This window comes from Morchella importuna, assembly GCF_003444635.1.
Source record: "Morchella importuna strain M04M26 chromosome Unknown Morimp01GS002, whole genome shotgun sequence".
Taxonomy (NCBI): Eukaryota; Fungi; Ascomycota; class Pezizomycetes; order Pezizales; family Morchellaceae; genus Morchella; species Morchella importuna.
In genome coordinates, this window is record NW_025763399.1 from 160735 (window position 1) to 182687 (window position 21953).

At 45.8% G+C, this 21953-nt stretch overlaps 3 protein-coding genes across 3 annotated transcripts; 1 reads left to right on the forward strand and 2 right to left on the reverse strand.

Moving 5' to 3' along the window:
- Positions 1 to 5994: 5994 nt before the first annotated feature.
- On the forward strand, positions 5995 to 8724 carry LAJ45_00939 (uncharacterized protein; the record flags this gene model as incomplete). Its single annotated transcript, XM_046110538.1, has 1 exon — positions 5995 to 8724. One exon carries the CDS (start codon positions 5995 to 5997, stop codon positions 8722 to 8724), a length of 2730 nt encoding a protein of 909 aa, XP_045975716.1.
- A 4060-nt stretch (positions 8725 to 12784) lies between these two features.
- Positions 12785 to 13432, reverse strand: LAJ45_00940 (uncharacterized protein; the record flags this gene model as incomplete). Its single annotated transcript, XM_046110539.1, has 1 exon — positions 12785 to 13432. The coding sequence occupies one exon, from the start codon at positions 13430 to 13432 to the stop codon at positions 12785 to 12787; it is 648 nt and encodes a 215-aa protein (XP_045975717.1).
- A 6977-nt stretch (positions 13433 to 20409) lies between these two features.
- Positions 20410 to 21413, reverse strand: LAJ45_00941 (uncharacterized protein; the record flags this gene model as incomplete). Its single annotated transcript, XM_046110540.1, has 4 exons — positions 20410 to 20478; positions 20737 to 20936; positions 21229 to 21341; positions 21403 to 21413. The coding sequence occupies 4 exons, from the start codon at positions 21411 to 21413 to the stop codon at positions 20410 to 20412; spliced, it is 393 nt and encodes a 130-aa protein (XP_045975718.1).
- Between the last annotated feature and the right edge of the window lie 540 nt (positions 21414 to 21953).

Sequence of the window (21953 nt, forward strand, 5' to 3'; positions counted from 1 at the left end):
ACTCTTCGTGATATATCAGGAGGGTGCAAAAAGGGGATAGAACCATCTAACGCAAATTAGGCCCCTCTTGATTCTAGAGGAATTAGAAGAGGCCGAGAAGATGGTCTAACGCAACTTGGCTCCTCCCAGTCTTCCAATTGGGGACGGCTGCACCAAGACTGGATTGTGGTCGATGAATAGGGAGCGTCAGCCCTGACGCGAGTGATATTGTGTGACCTGACCTGGGAATGCACCGTCGGATATCCATACTGCAGATATACAACAAACTAAGTTTCAGATCGTGGTTCCGGAAGAAGATGAGAGTTTTTCTTTGAAAGCCGATGTTCAAGGATTGATACTAGCGCGCATATTTTGACCCTGAAGACGTTGGGCCCGGGGATAAATCGAAACCCTCATAAATGCAGGAACTTAGACATCATGTTTAGATATATATTTTTATCTGATTCCGGGGTTAAGTTGGGGAAACCACATAGGCTTTGAAGTGCTTTATTCGTTTTAAACCGATGAGGCGACCGAAACTGGAGAGTGCATAAGGACACAATAATTAAATCCCATAGCCATAGCTCATTGCAACGCGCGTACGAGGTGCTCACAGATCAGCTCCAAACAAGCGGCAGGACCGGGGGTATCTTGCTATCTTGGTAGCTATGGCGATTGTCCAGGCAAGGAGGACACCATTTCTCCCAATGTTCATAATCCGCATGGGTGCTGACAGGGTACTATGATGATACCTGTACATATAGGTTCTGATATTGCCAATTAGCTCTCAGTATCTATATATTTGTTAGAAATTCACGAAATCTCTATAATTTTTCTTTTATGCAAATCATGTTGAGGAGTCAGCAGAGGGTATTGGCAATATCGGGTTCCGATTGCGTGTTCGGGTATCAGCGATATCCGGTGGGTTCCGTGGCCCCAAGTTCGATAGACAGTGTCCGGGGAGAGCATAGAGGAAAAGACTTCTGCTCTAATATAAACAGCTTTCCTCATATCAGCTGATTCGTCAGTAAAGCTCGGAAGATAAAAGGGGGATATCTTCTCTTCTCTCTTTCATCTTCATCATCGTGCCAGTATTTCTAATCCTCGCCACCTATCCTCGAGAACTCTCATCTCCCTTTAAGAATCTTCACCTCCAAAATTCATTCCTTTGATATCTACCATCAGAATACCCATCCTCCGTTCCTTTGTTTCTATAGTATCTTATCCCTCCTTCGATCTCATGATTGCGCGCTTTTAAGCTTTCAATCCGCATCCATCCTCTCCTTCATTTCTTTGCGGCCTAGATTGGTCTGACCCACTCCCATCGTCATCTCCCCTCTATTATCCCCACTCCTGGACTTCCTACTCATTCCCTTGGTACTCCCCTCGGGACCATTTTCTACCCAATGCCCTCACTAGCTGGACTCTTTCTCCTGCAGGCAATTGTACTGCTTCCTGCTCTCTCTAGAGCAATTTCCACACAACGCCCCCGTGGGGTCGGGTTCCCTCTCTTATAGGGCAGCTGTACTGGAACCTCCAAAGAACAATTTCCACCCAATCCCTCGTGCCCCCCCGGGGGGAGGTGTCTCTTCTCTCTCGTTGGGTGATAGTACTTCATCCGCCTCTTCTCCTCATCAAGAACTACACCTTCATCTGGGGGGTGACTTTCCCCCTCTTTTTCTCTCCCCTCTTTATCTCTCTTATAGAGCAATTGTACCGCCACAGCCATCTAAGAGCCCCTTGTGCGTTCCGCTTCTATGCGAACAGCACATCGAAGAAACAGCTTATTCTCGAAATTCCTGGACTAGCGAAAGTAATTATTGTGGTCGAAGTTAGGAATGCCGAATCTGATATGTCTGGTCGCTGTAAGGCTGATTTCTTTTGTTACTGCTCTTTGTTTGTCGTTAGTTGGTGCTGACACGAATAGTTTATATATACCACATAGTATAGTCTAAAGCCTCCATTGTTGAGCGGAGATGGTAACCACACCACACGCAAATAATATCTCTGGCAATGAAACTGTGGATATGGCCCGAGGGGGGGGGGGGTACGTCTGGGACCACCGATTCTGTTCAGGGAGATCTCTTTCTAGGTGTGTGAGTTGATTATCCATGTTGTTTATAATTTATTGTATTCAACAGAATATTTATGAAGATTGCCCGCTGTGAAATATTAATTAAATACAGGGTTCTGACACTGGCGTATTAGACATACACATTATTTTGTCCCTCCGATATTTCTTCAGAGACCAGAAGCGGCAGCATCATTCGTTTGCCCTCTCGGGAGAGTAAAGAAGTATCCGCTTCATTGCTCTCCTGTAGAGGGTAACGAAGTATCCGCTTCATTTCTCTCTTGGAGAAAGTAACGAAGTATCGGCTTTACTGTCCTTTTGGTTGATGGGGTAAAAATAACACCTCTTATTTGAAATTCACTTTATTAATGACTGGGAGTAGATGTATATATTAGCATGGATCATTGAAATATAGAGCGAAGGGATTTATCGTCGTTTCCACTCGCTCCCGTGGTGGAAGCTCCAAAGGCCAACCGTCACCAGGGTATCTGCAACTTTTAGGTGTGTTAATTTTGCACGTCAACCTGTTCCTTGTTTGAATCTACTCACTCACTGAACCGCCAAATTATTCAACAAGGAAGTCTAGCCAAAACCTCGCCTAGTTCTAATCCCGCCAAATAGATCACTAGAATTACACAGGTTTTGTTTTGGTTGGTTGGCCTCCCAAGCTCAGCAATCATTGAGAAGATGGAAGAATTCTAATTGGCACCTCCTTGGTCTAGCATGATTGTCACAATCAAGCTCCTGAGCTTGATTTCAGGCCTCGCCGAGGAAGATTTCCTCGTATATAGTGAGATGACGGACTTATTTGAGGATTACAGGGGTTTCCTCAAACTTTCACCTACCCTGCGTCACGATCCTCCAGAGCAGCAATCGATATGCTGTTCGACGATACGTGGCACAAGGCCATATGGCGACGATTGATCGCCACTCACCATACAGCATGTCAGTGTTTGTGGCGAAGCACAATGAGAAGGGGAGACCCGTTATTGACATGCATATGCTGAATGAGCTGGTCCACGGGGATGCCTATCCGCTACCTCGCCAATATTAGCGGTATGAAATTTATCAGCGCCCTCGACATCACCTCAGCATTCTATCAGCCAATGATCCTTCCGGATGACAGATATCGTACCGGAATCGTCACACACAGAGGCCATGAAATGTTTACCGTCTCACGCATGAAATACAAAGATTCCATATAGCACCAACAAAAGCTTACAGACCGCGCGTTCCCTAGGTTGACATAAACTCCAAATAGTATGTGTCCTTTCTTCCCTCCTCACTTAGTTCTAGTTAGGACAGCCAGAGCAAATTGCAGTTCATGCTAAGGCATTTTCTAACCTCTACCCACAGTGATTCTCACACATCAATGTGGTTATCAAAGGGATGACCAGAGAGATGGCACTATTTTTTTGCGCCAATATTTGAGCAATCGGAATCAAATTCCAAGCGGTGCCAGGCTTTAGATAGTTTTAAATAAAACTTGATTTGTGTTCATTCAAACTCGCCCAACAGCTGTGGTGATTGTGGTTTGTGGTGCTCAGTAATGAAGTGTCCAGATTCTCTGTGGTATTTCTTAGAAAGGAATATTCTATTGCCATCATTTGTGGGTGTGTTTGGTCACGGTGGGTGGTTCCGGTCGAATGGCTCTAAGAACCGTGAGTAAGTACGTAAATGCATATGTGAGACTTGTTCTAGCACTCTTACATTATTCCAAGTCGATTTTTCAATATTAGTATTAGATAGTGTCAATTACTTAATGTATATCGATATATCATCCGCCATGGGGTGTCTTGCACAAGAGATCGGTTCTCTAGTGACAAACAGCTAAGAATCTTCCAGTGCGGCCACATGTATTTTTGACAGCTTTTAGCCAGGTCCTAGTTCGAGAGCTTGCTGTGTCTCGATCAGGATGGCTCTCGTACAAAAAGATAAAGGTGATATATCGATGCCAGGTGCTCTCTTGAAAAGTGACTCCTGCATGTATCTGTGCTTTGATGGTTTGTTTGGTGATGTGAGTGAGGTTCTCACGCTCGGGAGGTGTAGAAGATGCCACTATATTTTACCTTGGTCTTATCTAATCAACGGATAAATGTACATCCGAAGGGCTATAACTCCATATGACGTGTTCTTGTGTTTCCTTAATACCAATAACCTTTGCCGCCTCAGAACTACAAGTATAAGTTAGGGTTAGGGTATGTATATCATATCCATAATCTCAACTTAAATTTTATATCTGGCCATATCGGCCGCCTAACCCTCTTATGGTACCTTATCTACGTAGCTGGGCTTTAGAGGAACATCAACGAACGTGGTCTCACAGAATTCGAAAGACTTGCACATAGCTTCTACACTCAGGCTTACACCAGGAAAGTTGATTTAGTGGTTCCTTACGTCCGTATCACCAGATCAGTGTAGAACAGGTATATATTACTATTTCCTGCCTCTTTTGTTATCCATAGGTCACCATCACACGCAGGAAACGAGATTGCTAACATGGTTGAATCTTAACCTCCCTCTCAGCACACATCGCTTGATTGCACTGTTCACTCAGAAATCGATCTCGGCGAAGTTTACATGGAATCTCCAATAAAGATTTGGCATGTACTCTATTTCGTACTACAGGCCGCGGGGGAGAGGGGTGGAGTTCCGGACTGGGGATATGGATCGGCCGACAACTCTGATTTGAGGCTAGGTTAGTAAAGCATAATCAAAACGCCTCTTCACAAAACGTCAATCGCTAATAGCTTTACCACCAAAAAACATGAAAGAAATATTGGTCCAATGAAAGTGTAGTAGTAGTGATGAAGTTTACTTTCATTGTATAGATTTTTGATATCTATCCTAGTTGTGAAGTTTTACAGCTTGAAATCGGCTGATCTTGTATGTAAGAAGCTCCAGGACTGAGAAAAGTGGAACAGTTATATTATACCCATTTCTACCCCCCTTAAAAGCGAATTGCGGCAGCAATGCTAGAAATAGACCCTCTCATTGGCCTGGGAGTCATCTTGCAGCCATGATTGTTCCACTTTCAAATGCCGCTGTGTCACCTTTAAGAGTGTTTGCACCTTACGTGTAGCTCTCGCCTTCCAAATACCTTAACATGGTCTCGAATAACGCCCATCATAATCGTGGCTCTGCTGCCATAGATCCGACATTTAAAACGTAGCGAAACAGCCACCGTACCGCATGAAACCTCACCGTGTCAACATATATTAGAGATTATGGCCAGTGCTGACGTTGCGATGACAGCCCGCGGCGGGCGGTGTTATCTACATGTATTAACGCTAATATACGTAGTGTTACCGGGAAAGTTGCTCTTATATATAGTTGTCCATGCCGGGCATATACATGTATCTGATATGTGTGGCAAACAAAGCATAGAAATCTATAACGACATGTGGTCTAGCTCTCCGTCCCGAGATCTAAATTCTATACGTGGTTGAAGCGCCTACCTTTACGTCGAATCTATCGCCCTTCAAATCAGAATACTCAGTTTAACAGTCTCCTACTTGTATCTAGAGTACGGAGAAAAGAAATATATTACAATTTGGTAACACTTCTGCACCGCCGCCGCAAGAATTGTCATCTTACCTAAGTCCTGTGATTAGAGTACAGTTATCTGGAATCCCGTGCGACCATTGACTAGAAGGAGTATCGCGATTTGAAAGGCTTAAAAGTCGATAAATAATTGCCTTCGCATTGCTCAGCTTTGTTGACGATGGACAATGGACTGGTGAACGTAGTGAACTTAAACTTAGAACCACCCAGTTTGAAAGGTACGTTGCACCCATTGTACAAGTGGAATTCAAACTAGAGTTACTTACTATCGGGGTCTAAACTTGATAGGAAGAGAATTTAGGGATGTCGTAGATAGTGCTTTGTCTGAACATCGTGTGGGCAAGCACTATCGAGTTATCAATATATACGCTTCCCAAAAAATGTTGGACTCCTCCGAGAGATCAAGATGGGGATATTTGGACCCGGAGGATCTAGATAGCTTCAACAAAAGACTGCTGGAGCCAAAACCAGGTCATTTCCCGGCAAGTCTAACAGTCGATTTGCAAATTAAAATGACCTGGATGTATATCACATTTTCTGAAATAGTTGAATACGCGGCAGCCCGTTTGACAACCTTGAATAAAGCTGAGAGTCAGTTACTGGAAATGGCTTTGCACCGAATGAAAGATATGGTCAGTCTCATCACAAAAGCATGGGACTTGCAAGCATATGGTCACATATGGATGGGCCATTTTCAAGGACCGAAGGCAGCATTAGACAGATTTCCACAAGAATTTTATAAGGAAATCTTGGAACGATGGTGTCGTCTGCGAAACGAAGTGAAGGAAGATGATATCCAAGGCTTGAGATATCTAGATGATTGGATGCAAAATTTCACAAGACGTTACAAAAATCTTAAAACAGAGAGGCAATGCTTTGACGTATGGACAGCTATCCATGACGCTGGCGATGAGTGTCACAAAGGAGAGGTAGTAGAGGCGTGGAGAAGTGCGATTAACGAGTTTCGGCGCGATAAAGTGAAAACCGGAAAAATAGAGGATGCCATTGACGGGATCGCTGCAAGGCTTTCGTCGGACAAGTTAGTAATAAAGGATGAGGCTACTAAATATGGTTGGAACAGCAAGCATAGTTTCATGGTAGAAAAGAAAAGGATGTTTATCCACAATTCTCACCTAATGGTTGACTTACAACTGCGTCTCAAAATGCGTGCTCATGGGGAACAAAAGGAATTTACTTTGAGCGACTTAGAAGCTTTAGCTAAATTGCGAGAGGATTCGATAACGGCAGGTTTGGCCGAAAAGGCGCTGATGGGGCTTTCCGGAAACCCAATCAATATCTGGTTTGACGAAGTTATGTTTTACCTACCATATGAGCGAATTTGCTCAGGTTTCATATTCAACTGGATCCTATATTGCACAAAACTGGATCCTATCGAATTTTCAATCATGTTTTGTATGAGTTTTGGTATTGTGGAGGAGGATACTACGGATTGGTTCACTGATGACACAAGAAATAAAATCCCTTTGTTCATTGCCGAGCTCAAAAGCTACGTGAAAAGAAGGCGGATGAAAAAAAAGAAGGGTAAGGGTGCTGCGGAGAAAGCTGTGCCGTTGGTTAGTGGCCAGAGTACGAAAGGGAGGAAGAAGAATAATGAAGAACGGGAAGAGCTCGAGATTTCGAGTAATGACGAGCAAAAAGAAAGGGATTCAATAAGCGATCCCGGAAGATCAGATAACTCAGCTAGCGGAGTACGTAAAGACGAAGAAGCGAAGAAGGAAAACTATAAGAATGTCACGGCTGAAGGTTACGTCAAGAAGCCCGAGCCTAGCGAAGATACCTCTCAGACCTCCGCAGCGTTGAAAAAGAAACAGATCTTGAGCAGGATGATGAGACCTCGACAGAAGATTAATGGTTGTTTGAAGTCTCTAGAGGAGGATAGTCAATCCGAGAGTTACGATGGTGGTAGTACTATTGCCAGCTCTCCTCCGATATCAGAAAAAATCTTTAATGCTATCTCGAAACCAGAGAATTCGAACGTCGTTGTCCAAAAGGCCCTGAGCGAGGAGAGTATCAGCAAAGAAACCTCTCCTATAGCGGAAGTCCAGAATTTATCCCCAGGTTATGAACAGAAAGAGAATGACCAATCTGCGAGGAGTGGAGATAATAACCCAATTGGAAGGAAAGGCGATGGTGATGGAGAAACAAGAGAAATATTGGATCTGATACCCGTAGAAGAGGTTGTAGATCCAACACCTGTAACAGGAGACGATATTCGACCACAATCACTCACGGGTACCGATTCCAAAGCATCGGAGACTGACTATGCTAGTTGTAGTAAGATTGTTGATCAAGTGGAAAAAGAAATTCCGGGTGCCTCTATAACAGATACGAACCGAGATGAAGACATTTCCGGTGTGAGTCTTGCACATCCAATTGACCCAGCCGATGAATTACCCAAAGATCACTCTAAAGGACCTGAGATGGACTATGCTAGCAAGGTTGACGAGCAAGGAGGGACAAACACCCCGGGTGCCCTTGTATCAGATACGGAAGGGGACGAAGTTTCCGGTCTGAGCCGAGAACATCCAACTGGCTCGGCCAATGAAGCGCCCAACAATCTCTACGATGTTGGAACACCGAAATCTATCTATGGCACTGGGATGATAGGTGGAGTCCGAGAACCCATTCCATCGTCACTTGAAGAAAAGGACCATAAAAACTCCGATCCAAAAATAATCGAAGCCAAAGTCATAAAAGGCTCGGAGATTATAAGCGGCCCTATTGATGTCGTAGAGTTTCGAGAATTGTTAAAAGGCAAGGAGACGGATATGTTGCCCCCGGGCCAGGACCTCATCCAGGATGACACTGCCGAGAACGATGGAATGAAGGCATCTTCCGAGAGAATACTCTTGAGGGATACCGGGAGTGTCCCTCTGAACACCAACGATAACGAAAGAGAGTATATCGGAATTGTGGCTCAAAACCCTCCTGATCCAAGGCAGAGGGAAGAAGAATATTTTGGCTACATTATTTTGAGTGAAGATAACAACCAACTCCCTGAGTCCAGCACAGCACCGTTTGAAAGTCAATATCCACTGACCGGTAGGGAAACCAATACATCTTCCCCTCTCACACAGGAGCTAATATAATCGTTTGAAATGTAGCAAGATACACAGTGGAAGGCCTGCCGACGCAAACTGTAACCATTCAGTGCAACGATCCGGCCTGCTACATACACGTCGATGATGGGAATGGTGGCATGATACCGTACCATCCTTCAAACATAGCTCTCAATGGTGGAATGAGTCGTACACAATCTGAGATATCTCAGCGAGAACACTCTCACTCAGTGCCTACATTTTCAACAGTTCCCAGAGGCCCAGTCCTTGCTATACCTGGCTCCGCTAGAACCCAAGCCATTACGAATCAAGGATCTAGAGGTGGAGATAGAGTTAGGGGTAGGGGTAGGGGTAGACCACCGATCGTTGGGTAATTCGTTAGAAGAGAGATTTCATGCTCTCGAAATTATGCAAGATAATTCATTGAGAAGAGTAAGGTACCGTGATTAGGTAAAATGAAAAATGAAAATGAAACGAACAGGAATGTAGGAGATTGAGAACCCGGGTTAGATCAGAATTGTGCCCCCGCAGTAGTTCTAGAGTACATTAGACATGGAGCTTTTCAGAAGTATGGTAGAGCTATTTGCAAACTTTCTCATTTGAATCCTTCCTTTCTTAGTTCTTCTGACCTAAGAAACTAGCTCGTTACTCTGATAGTATAGTAAAACTCACAATGGTTACGCTCATATTGAACAGCGTCACATATATATGCGCTTAAAAACTATCCGCAATACTTTAGGTCAACCTCTAGCTCCCCCCGGTTTCGTTTAAAAGTATCCCGTACAGTGCCAATGCAACTAACCCCTAATGCTCCAAAGGCTCGACTGTCTCTTAAAGCATAAATCTCACACTTATAGCATAAATCCCGAGTGGAAAGCTTCATGAGACCCCTTTTATCTCTTCCCGCTGGGACCAGAACCCCAGTCATGAGCTATCACTCGCCACATTGAATCTTGTGACGTGGGTGTATCCAAGCAATAGGGACATACGCCGAGTTGACGCCTGATACCAGGCACTAGGATGGCTATTGTACTTCTACCCTCTCAAGGTTACCTCAAATATCTAGGCGCCGATCTGGGGGGAGGGGGGGGGGGGTGGTTACCATATAAGTTAAGAGTTGGGCGGGGGTGTTTGGGGCAACGTAAAGGTAGTTCGTATATACCTCGAGCTCTGGCGCTGTAGCTTTGTGACGAAATACAAACCCTAGAGGTCTGAGGTAATACCTAGATATCCCCTATCTTATGAAAAGAAGCGTAGTCATGAAATATCACTCGCTGCTCTGGGATTGACGACGGCGCACTGAAGGGATATCGTGGGCATCTATAGATAAATTACAAGCCAACAACCGGTTATAATGTTTACAGTGCGTAAATATAGAGCTGTAAGTACCACATGTATCTCTCCTGGAACAATGGTCAAATCATAGGATCTCACTCGCTGCCGAAGACCCCGGCGCAGGGGGTGGAACTGCGGTGTGTTGACTTGACATATAGCTCTATCGTGAAAGACTGCTCCAAATACAGTTTGTCTAGAGCACCTTAAGACTTCCAACTTTCGATTCAAAGGTTTCTAATTATCAAAGCTCATTCGCTATTTTAAACATGGAGTACTTATCCCTTAATTAAGCTGTCGATGCTGAACCCCCTATACCAAAGGAATTAAGTTTGTATGAAAGATATATTGTTTGATAAGAGAGATAACGAGATCTTAGTAAAGCCACACCGAATCTGCTTTTTTTTGAGGGGGTCAGCATTTTCGCAATAGCTTAAGGGATAGAATTGACGGGATGAGGAATTGGGTAAATTCAAAACTCTTGATCGTCTATTTGTACGAAAGTGTGATTCCTGTAAGGTCAACCAAACATTTGAAATCCCCAAATGTCGTTTCCAAGAAACGTGTGGTAATCGTAAGCTATCACTCGCGGCCTCCAATACCGCCAGTCCAATAATAAGAATACTGGGAAATATCGCACCAGCCACCGATTTATATCGTGTTGCAAAAAAGGAGCTTATTTATCCTAGATGTGGCCTGTACTCTCCAACATCACATAACACTACCGGATTTTATCTGCAGCGGCAACAAGGGGACTCTGGTAGATTAGCGATATGATTAGCGTCTACTAAGACACGACCGCCATCTATAGAGTGTATAGTGCGCGTTAGAAGCTCCTAGGTATCACGTCTACGAATATATACGTTAATCACAAGGTATCACTTGCGTATCTTAAACGTGGGTAGGGGGTGTCGAAGCGATTGAAGAACGGGGTGCAGTTCAATTGGGGGGAGGTGGGGGGCTTCGGCCCTGTTCCTTCCTTCTGTCACTAAAATCGAGTTCCAATACATATGAAATATATAATGCACCCACAACGCAGTTAAAGAATTATATCTTTCAAGAGAGACGAATGCTCTGGGTCATGGGATATCACTCGCTCCCCGAAATCGATGGGGAAATGTTGAAACAATTTGAGCGATGAGTAGAAGCATTGCGTATATTTAGGAGACTACTATCCCTAGGGTATACCCCTTTCCGCTAAACAGGTTGTTCTCTGTAGTGTACGTTTTACGGAGCTCTATGTCGTTACGGTGACCAGTGGAAGAGGGTGATGTGGACACTACGAGTCTTAGAGAGGGAGGTGTTAGCAAATTGAAAGAATATCTGAATATATAGAGTGAAAGGAAAATCTTATACGGAAGCATTACACAGCCTTAGCCAAAGACCACTTCTCCCCCAGAATTCACTCAACCATACCCACCACCGTATTTCACTCCTTCCATCGCAAAATCCTATATAACACAAAGTTAGCCAAAGCCATTACCAAAGCCCTTCTTAATCCCCAATCCCGCAGTGGTCACGCGACGAGCAAACAGGTCATCCGTAGGGAACTGCAGGACCTCGCAGACGAGCTGGTGCTCTGTGGGCCTAGGGATTGAGAAGGATGAGGTATGGGTAGAGGTAAAGGCGGCGCAAGGCGGGAAGAGGGGAGGATTTGCGTGTGGGGTTTGCTTCCCATGGTGTAAATAAGATGATGATGAAAAAGGTTGTGTATCATATGTTGTTGTTATTGCGGTGGTGGATCACAAGGAGGGTGCGATAAAACTCGAGAAAACTCCCTTTCTGAAATGCGGTTCTCTCTCCAGCTCTTCAGGCCGCTATGTTCTCGCGTCGAGATTAGAAGGATCAATTTTAATAAACACCGAGAACCACGAACCTCTGCCGAATTGTCTTCCACGCAAAGGTCGCTCCTTCAGAACGAAAATAATTCTAAACAGGTCATCCAAGAAGGGACAACCGAGCACCAAACAAGTAGATGAAGACCTCCGGCTCGAGCATCGCCAGTCCCTCATCCGCTTTGTGATTCTACTAAGAATATCGGTAAGAGTATTCGGGACGGCCTGGGTGTTTTAGTCACAGTCCGAGGCTGAGATGAGCTATTCCAAGGATCAGAAAGATGGGACGCGAGGATAGTTGGGATCGAGTGGCGATTACTCGTTGTAAACGATTTCCAGGGAAGCTATGTGGGCGAATGACAGATGTTGTTTTGGGAGACTTAGGTTGAGGAGTGATGGGTTGTTGAGGGTGGGTGGTTGTGTGATGTTGGTAGGATCACTGGTTCAGGGATGATGGTTGGACATTCAGGGATTGTATGGGCAGTTTTTCAAGTTTCGGGTTTCAAGTTTCGCGATAAAGGCGTACCAGCTTCATTCTTGTTAGAAAATAGTAATAGTGAGTAATTCTGTAGCCATACATGAGTTACCTAGCTTTAGTAATCTAGAGTCTGATTAATACTCCCGAGTTTGAGGCTGGGAGGACATTGTACCGGTACCGCTGGTGTCGAATATATCCGCCAGGTAGAAGTTTTCTTATCATCTTCGCGTCTTCACCAGTAAACACCGGACATCTGTAAATATTCCCCCTACTAATTTACATAAACACCCGCATGGGAAATATTCATACAATGAAACCACTTTAGTTGCCGTACACGCTCGGCAAAAACTCTTGAAACTCAACACTCCGCAACGGCCCTACATCCACAGAGTGACCTTATCCTGTAATAAATCTCTACTTGACCTCCTTTCTAATTACCACAAAACTAGGATTGCGCCCCTCCCCGCGCCCTCCCCGGTGTCCTTGCTCGGCCCCCTCTCTGTACCTCTCCCCGAACGTCTGCCGGCGGCCCTCTCGGCGTTCGCTGCGGAGTCAAGCGGGGGGGTTGCTGATCTATCTGGGCCGCTCTCACCCGCCAAAAATTCACAGGCAGGCCATTGTTCGGTTGGGTTGCTGCTCTGATCGCGGGGACAGGCAGGGGATTGGGTTGCTGCCGATTATTGAGACGCTGCAGCCGATTGATCTCACGGGTCAAGTCGTTCAGGTACTGATGATTAGGCGGTTGACCAATGTACTGCCTCTGAATCCGATGCCTGAGAGTAAGCCCCTTTCCTTCATTTATCTGTCGATTTCTGCGAGCAATTATGCGAATATTCTCCACTTCCGCAGCGGTAGGTGAATCTGCGCGTTCCATCTCTGTTGCTACCTCTTGTTCCTCTTCAGCGGGGAGGCGAAGCATATATGCTGCAATCAACTCTTGCATCTGCCTGTGAAATAGCTCATCGTCGGTCTCCTCTCGCCCAGGCTGACCCGCCGCGGGCCGCAGCCTACGCGGCGCATCAGCGGCGGCGAGGCCGGTGCCTAGGCCGATGATACAGGTTACAGTAAACAAAACAAGATCGCGCATTGACATATCTGTTGCGGTTTTGTGGGGTTGTAGTATAGTATTTATTCGCAGTGAGATACTTGTAGATGTTAAAAATGATGTTGAGATTTTGTGAGGTGTTGGAGAGTGGAAATGAGGGCCGGGGGTAGGAGGAAGGAGAAGGAAGAGAAGGAGGAGAAACGCAATTTGAATAGCAAGCAGTTTTTTGGGGGACAGAGCTTCAAGTTTATTATGGGTGAGGTGTCATCTTCTTTGATTGATTAGGAGATTTTTCGGTGTCCTATTGTTTGATAGAATGTGGTCTTATTTACGTGGCACTCGCTGCGGATTCAGAGATGGGTATTTCGGAATGGAGGCATCTGTCTATATATCTATCTATCTGCAGATCTTAGATCGATACAGTTCGAAGAATAGTCTACAAATATATTCTGCTAATCTATAGATGTAGCCCTCGCTATTAAACTGAATGTAACTAGTATAAATCAAGAGATAGTCTCAGGAGGTAATGGGATCCTAGTTATACTTGTACACAGGCTGTAGAAGATCAATGAGAGGCAGTAGAAGGGATAAGATTCGAAACTTCAGATTCTGTGTAATTAAGACCGTATATATGCTATTGGCCAGTAGTATAAAATGGCCCAGGTGGCACCCCAGAGAGTCCATCTATGCACTATCTTTCGATTCCTGAACTGTTGAGACTTTAATTGGTCGAGAGTAATTTGGGTGGACAATTGATGCATGGAAGCAAGGGTCGGATCGTGTCTACTAAATTTCGGGAAAAGTGCATTTACACGCTAAGTCAAAAATTCCTATTGGTTGGCATAAGTGGAGGTGGCCTGAGTTGAGCTTAAATGAGTCAGGGCAAAGAATTGAGGTAAAGTATAATATAGCTGCCCTCTGCCTCAGAGGTGTAGTACCTATACCAAACTGACGTAGAGGCTATTGCACGTGAAGGCAATGGACCACAGGCACCTATATTCACACCTAGCCACTCGCCATCCTCTTTCTTGTCCGGAAATAAAATTAAAAGCCAGTATTGCAGACCCCCAATGCCAGTGGACGACCGGCGGTGGAGACTTTAAGGTTTGTGTTGGGGAAGAGCAGTGCCTAGAGCTTGAGATGGCTCAGTTTTTGGGATAAAAAGCTCGGGTTGTTCAGGATTACGGGCTAGGCTCGGAGCTAGGCTCGAGCTGCTGTTATTATACCTGAAAAAAGCTGTATTCATAAGCCTTTGTTTGTTAAAACACGAAATCTGAGTACTTGTCTTGATTTCATTGCATTATACAATCGACCCAAGCCTTTCCGGCTTTTGGTCGAGCTGGCTTGAGAGCTCGAGTCAGCCCGCCTGGTGCCCAAGAGTATATAAAATTAATGTGGGGTGGACTTCATCCCGAAGGTTCCTTCATGAAACCTTAACCTATAGCTACCCTCACCAGAACCTCTAAAAATATTACCGACAGTCTAGAGGCAAGGTTATTATATGCGATCAAGAAGGGGATATAACAACCATCGATATCATCACCCGTTGGGAGTGAGTCTAAGTGTCCCCAGTTCAATAGAGATGATAACATTCACCGAAAAACCAGAGAGAGTTGAATATACACAGAAAAGCCGATGCAAGCCAACGCAGACCGAGACGCCGGGAGACCCGAAACATGTAGTCAAAGATCCGCAGGGGGGGTAGACTTCTCATGCCTGGATAGAATTTAGCCCTGAGGGATAGATATGCCACCTTTGATGTAAAAAGCCTACCAGGACGTTCTAACTTGACTTTTCTGGCGCTTTGTGATCCGTTGCGTAAATAATGTGCCAAACGTTAGATCATGGACAGTCACTCGCGTTGATAGTAGCGAGTGATAGCTTATGATCCAGAAGTCGACCTTTCTTTTTTTTTTCTCTTTTATTTAATTCATTAATTCCCGGAAGACAATCATTATAGGCAGCATGGTTATTAGTGCGGGGAGTTGGATTGTAATATAAGTTGGCTGTAATGTAGTTCCATGGCCTTTGAGAGATCCCGATGCGCAAGGAACGTTTCGATTGCTTCCTACTAAAATACTATGCGAGGATTTATAGCTGGGGCATCCCGGTGACCAGTAATCCTTGGTGCAGACAAATAGCGCGCAGCCAGAGTTTTGTTCCATGAAAATTACATGGCTCGGTGGCTTTATCATACTGGAGAGCAACAAGGAAGGGTGCTTTATACACCAGAAACGCATAGAGTAGCAAGAACGTTCCAGGCCATAGCTACAGATGCGTACACGATGCGTTAATCAGGTCTCTGGCTATCTATATATGAGCTATCTAGAAAGACATTTCAAATAGGGTAAAAGGAGTAGAGCTTGCAGTATCTTATAGGGTAATGCAGTGGCCAGACGTGGCGAATGGTGAATGGAGAGTTTTAAACCAACTATAGGGGTGATGTCCGGCCAAGCCAAAGGGGTCGGTGAGCTTATGTTGACTCGTGTTGGCTTTGCCGATCAATTCGCCATCGGGAAAAGCTTGAAACTGTCCTAGATACATACATGTAGTCAGTACTCAAAAAGAAATAAAATATTGACCTCGACGGGCTTGGTATCCAGTCCAACCTTTGGTGACATGATGCCGATCGAAGATGAGGGCTAATGCAAGTGGATTCAAGGAGCCTATTCGTAGTCTGGGAAGCTTGTGTTTCTACTAGTCGAACTTCCCCAAACCAAAGTCTAGCCATGTTCCGATCCTAGAATGTCTTCATCTCTGAACTAGTCCCGTATTCTACCCTTTTTATAAAGTAGCGGGCTATCTGCTCTTAGAGTCGTAACTCTGCGAAGAGAGTAGAAATGAAGCTTAAGACGGAAAAGCTCTATTGATGCCGGATGAAGAGCGGGATTCGCGGTAGATTTGCGGGGTAGGCTGCTGAAATGACTCATGGCCCAGTGCTTGAAAACTAGGAATGTAGTTGGAGCCTGTTTGTGAGTCATGTTCCTCGGTGTATTTTCTCACGCAGTGTTGATCTGGAACATTTACGAAGAGCTTTCAGACTGAACGCATTTCGTTGGAACTTATTACCGACGGTTATTAACCTCATATGCTGGGTAGGATAATTAGCACAAATAGGATATACTCTTGTTTCTACCAGTTCTTTGTTTGTTGAGGAGGCCCGTGAATATATACGTACAGCATATTGGTCATCTCGTTCGGGCGATGGGTTCGATTGTTGATCCATGGCGGATACCACTTGTCGTGGCTATGGTCTTGGGCTTTCGTGACGAAGCGTGGGAAGTGGCCGAACGACTGATCATAAGACACTTGTCTCTGTTTTCCTCGAGCAGTCTCGTGCACCACACTAGTCCTTCCGTGAAAAGATGGGGCAGAGATACATGTAATAGAGGTGACGGGAAGATACCCGTCCTTGTATCTGCATTGTTTCAAGGGGAGGGGGGGGGGGGGGGCGCGCGTGGTAACAAGAGGTTGGTGGGCATGATGTACGTCGTGGTATTAGAAATTATCAACGCAGCCTAGGGTTAGGTGTACTACTAGCTTACGTGTCTCTCACTTCCCTTAAATATTACTTCCGGCACATTAAGTTATGTGTGGGCGAGGTGTGGTCTAAGGGTAGACACCTCGTTCGGGGATGATACACTACACCGTAGCGGTCGTTCCCATGTCCATCGTTAGGCCATGGGTTCGATACAGGGGTGGGAGGGGTACCTGATAGGGATGGTATAATAACTCGACATTCAATACCTATATGTCGAAAAAGGCCATACGCACGCAGCGAGACTTTTTGTTCTTTTTGTTTCGATTGTTCTTTTGTCTATTTTTCGCACTTCTGAAGCGGGGTTGGGTGTACGATGTTGGCGCCCGATATGGGCTTTTGTGGGACCAAGTTTTAAAACTAGACCCCTTTGGGAGCTGGCCTTGTAGAAAACAACGTTTCGATAATCCTCCGTTAGTGGGTGGGGGGCGGAGACATTTCGAAACAGAATTTTAAGCGAAAAAGTAGATCGAAGTTGCTTATTGAAAACGTTTGTTTTCATGGAGTTAACGTTGTTTTCTGCCCCGCAGAATGGGTCGCCAAACACAACATATTTTCCTTAGAACAGAGTTTCTATGGAAGGTGGTAAGCGCACACGTACACGTAACATCCGTAGACGCGGAGGGGGCACAGCCGGCTCTCGTGATAGTGGGACTTCATACAGTGATAAGCACATAAGTAAATACATGTAGTGTGTGTGGTTCAGGAGGCTATCAAGTTCGAGGCCTGGAGGCAAACCCTCGTGCCAGTATTACAAAAAACTAAGATTTTAATGAATCTAAATATAGTAATTATCTTTCCGAAGCTAGCTCGAGCACTTCGAGACACCATCTTTTTGACGAGCAAGGAAAGGCCAGGATCAAATGAGGAAGAGGCACCTCGAGGAACTTGTATCTACTCGCCTCAAGGCTCGAGCAACCTCGTGAACTACAATAAAGATACATAAAAACAACCCGGAGTAGAGTTTCACCACAAACCTGCCGCTGGAATCCCATACTACTGCGGGGCTACAGCACGCGCGATGACAGAACTCAGAGTCATAGCATCCTCATTTTTTGGCTCGAAACTGGTGACAATCACGGTATTGAAGTTTACCAGTGAGAGGGTGGAACTGGTGGGAGGGCGGTTTGACCTTTTCACTCCAGTGTCCAGCTGGAATCTCGCAGCATTAAAGAATGTTCTGAATGTGAAGAGAAGAGAAGGATTGGTGCAGACTAGTGGCTGTGATGGTGCACTTGGGCGGGAGTAGGACGTGAAGTTGATGCTGCTTGGATGAAACGACCCGAACACCACGACCTATCATGCATGGCGACCACAGAGAGGAAAATAGTAAATTACAAAGTGACAGGTATTTCCAGAGAAACTGTCGTAGCATATGGTGTGCCACAGATAAAGTATTTAGCTGTCATGGTGGACTTGTTCATGAATTACGTGAGGCATCCAAGTAGAAGATCATAATCTCAGGAGTCACAGCGTAAAGGACTTAGAAGTTTTCTTCAAAAAAAAAGGTTTTTTCTTTCTTTTTTTTTTCATTAAACAACTAGACTAAACCAAAGACTACAAGATTCACAGTGCAAGAAAGATGAAGAGTTACTTTTTATAATAATAAATTGTTTTTTTAAATCTAACTAAAAACAAAAGACAAAAGAAATCAAGAAATAAAAATACTAAACTATCTAAGTTTCTCCTCCTCTTAACCGTTTCCAACTCTTGTGCCCATAAGGTCTTTTGGCCACTCTACCAGATTCGAGGAAATCGTTGACAGAGGCTTCGAGCTCGTGAGATTGTAGTTGTAGCTCGCGAGGGGTAGTGGTGTTTTGATGGTGGCCAAGCTTCGATCGTGCCCGTGGTAGTGGTAATGATGGTAATGACGATGATGGTCATGACGATGATGGTCATGACGATGATGGTAATGACGATGTCGAGAATGCTGTGAATTATATAACGCCGCTTTCCTCTTGCCGTGACATTGTGTTGTAGAGCCGTTCGATGCTTTAGTCCAAGAAAACCAAGTCTCTGTTGATGTTTGTGATGGTGTGAGACTTGGTTCCTTTGGTGCATTCGATCCCGCTCCTCTTGACTCTGCGGGAACAGTCCGTCCACGATGCTCCCCTGAAGGTGGTTGAGAACATCGAATTTTTGCTGTTCCGGAGACGTTCCTGCTGTTGCATCTCACGGCGGAAACTGGTAAGATTTTGATTGTTGAGCCCGTAAGGCTGCTCGTCAGTCGCATGATAGTGGTGGTGGTTGCTGGACTGCGGCGATAACTGTTGTTCGTAGGTGTTTGATATACGGCCCGTGAGGCCTAGTCGTCAGTCCAAGCGTGATGGTTACTTGACTGCGGGGGGAGCTGTTGTTCGAAAGGTGTTCGACACCTCTCGCGTCCCGAAGATTGAAGTATTTTTGTTGATTGCCTGTGAGGCAAAGGTAAGACCGATGTCTTTGTTGCTCGTGGTACCGATTCCTCTCTCTGGTGTTGTGGCCGGTTGTTCTTTCTCGCCCTTGTAGGCGGCTCTCCTCATGTCGCCTCCCAGGCGACTCTATTCTCTCTCCCTAATAGGAGACTCTCCCCTCTCTTCCCAACACCCAACAGGACACCTGCTCCTTTAAAGGAAACTTGTTCCTCAACCTCCCCTCTCTCCTCATGCCCTCAAGGGGCGCTCTCCTCATGCCTTCTCAGGCCTCATCCTCCTCTTGCCCATACAGGCCTCAGTCCCTTAGCCCCCCCAGGGCCCATCCTCCACTCGCCCATCAAGGCGTCTCTCCCATTGCCCATCAGGCCTTTCCTCCATCCTCCACTTGTCCATCCAGGCAACATCTCATCCACCTGCCCATGCAGGTAACTCCACCTCATCCTCTCGCCCATAAGGCGACAACCCTCAGAACTCTCCTCTTGCGGGATGGCTCATCACACCATCCCCCCCAGAGCCCACCCACGATACCGCACGCCGACGGACCCAATCCTGGTAGCCCGATGATCGACCACCAGGCGAACACGAACTAACACCTCGAGGTAAGCAGCAACCCCCAAGAGAAATACATACCTGACCCTTTTCACCCCACATTGTCGGCAAATCCACCCATGTTGTCCTCGTCAAGCACAGCCTGGGCACCAGAGGTCTGGCGCGTGAACCTGCCGATTCCCCCTTTGACGCCTCCAAGGAACTCTAGAAACGGCCCCTTCGAACCCCACGTTGGTGGATACCTGCGCATCCGGACTGGATTGGCGCTTACCAATCGCGTCGCTCTGGAATGGTCCGGTTCTGGGGGTGAACTGGTAGATATAAACATAAACACCAGGTAAAGAAAAGACATAGGAAAAACATGGTTTTTATTAAGCCTGTGGCCAGCTGCTGACGTCCATTGGCAGCTAGAGAGTGCCGGAGTCTATTACTCCGGCACAGTGGTTCGCGACCACTCTTTTTTGTTAGCCTGATACACGGAAAACCCTTTTTTAACAGAAAGGAAGAGGTGAATGGCACAGACCTTAGGCTGAGTATTCGTTGGAGAAGATGCTATCCGGTAGCCCATAGGCATCCCGGCGGAAGTGGCAGGCCTGCCACGAAATCGTTAGCCTGATACAAAAAGAAACCTTTTTTTTTTTAAACAGGAAGGAAGGAGAGATTAATACAGACCATTGACCCCAAGAGTAAGGCTTTTAAAAATGCCAGGAGCGCCAGAAAGCTGGCCAGAGGCAAAGAAGCTAAAAGTTGTTGTATGGTTAGTAGTGGTGGTGTTTATGTTTATATCTTTTTTTTTTGGTCCGAAGACCGCCAGCCCCAGAACCAGGATCCGAAGGCGCCGTTAAGCGCACGTTCCCAGCCGGACGCGCCATCCACCAAGGTAGGGACACTTCAGGTCCGCTCCCTCGGAACCCTGGAATTGCCTCCGGGAGAAGCGGCAGGCCCGTTGCCTCGCCACCTGGTGTCCATTCGCGCCCTCCGGAAAGTCGTGGGGGGGTGCTCCCGCTGCGGGGTGGGTCCGGGCCAGGTATGTCGTCCCCTCGGAGAATTGCTGCCTACACCGGTGTGTCAGTAAGTTTTCTCTCCCCCATACCCCGGAAAATCCGTGGCATGGAGGAGCCCGAGCCCGCAGGCGCGACAGTATCTCCCGATGAGCAGCTAGGCTGCCCACCAACCGCCAAATTCCAAACTCGCCCTCTCCCTCCTGCCACGCTTCCGCCGCGCCTTTTTTTATCTTTTTTTAATTTTTATTTTTGGTTGGCCTTTGCGACCCCTTATCAGTCTCCTATAGAAATGTTAGTCTCAAGGCCAATTAAAGTGGAAAGGGAATGTCTAGAACATACGCTTTTGACAGCCCGGCCGAAGCCAGGCAGTTTTGCTCGACTGTGGAGCCGATCCCAATGCCTGCAGGCCAGCAGACATGCTCTTCGCGAGCCAGGTGGTTTGTCTCTTTGGTCTGTTGGAGAATGTTAGAAATGCTAATGATTAAAATGTTGGAAGAGGAAACTGGTACTTACCGTTGCAGCATTTGTGTAGTGCCGGTATAAAAACTACTCCCAAGGCCACCCAGGCATCCGGTGCTGAAGACTGTCGCACCGGATGGTAAATAGATATTGAAATTTTAAAAAATGGTGTAAATGGTGGTTATATGGTGGTAGATGGTGGTGGTAAATGGTGTGGTAGATGGTGGTGGATGGTGGTAGATGATTGTATATGGTTGTATATGGTGGTATATAGTGGTGGTATATGGTATTATATGGTGGTATGTGGTATGTGGTATTATATATTAATATATGGTAGTATATAGTAATATATTGCGATCTAGTCATCATGTTAGACATTTCAAAGTATAAAGGAGGAGTTGACCCGAGTACTTACCAAATCGCTGTTTTTAAACAGCCCAAGTTTCTTTATTCCTTTTTTTTTCCTCTTTCTTTTTCCTCCTTCTCTCACGACCGATCATATGCCGGCCGTGAGACCCGTACCCACAGAGACTTGTTGGTACGTGCCAGAGCGTACGAGGTGGTTGTTGTACACTGGCTATTTCCTACCACGAATGAGTTAGCTA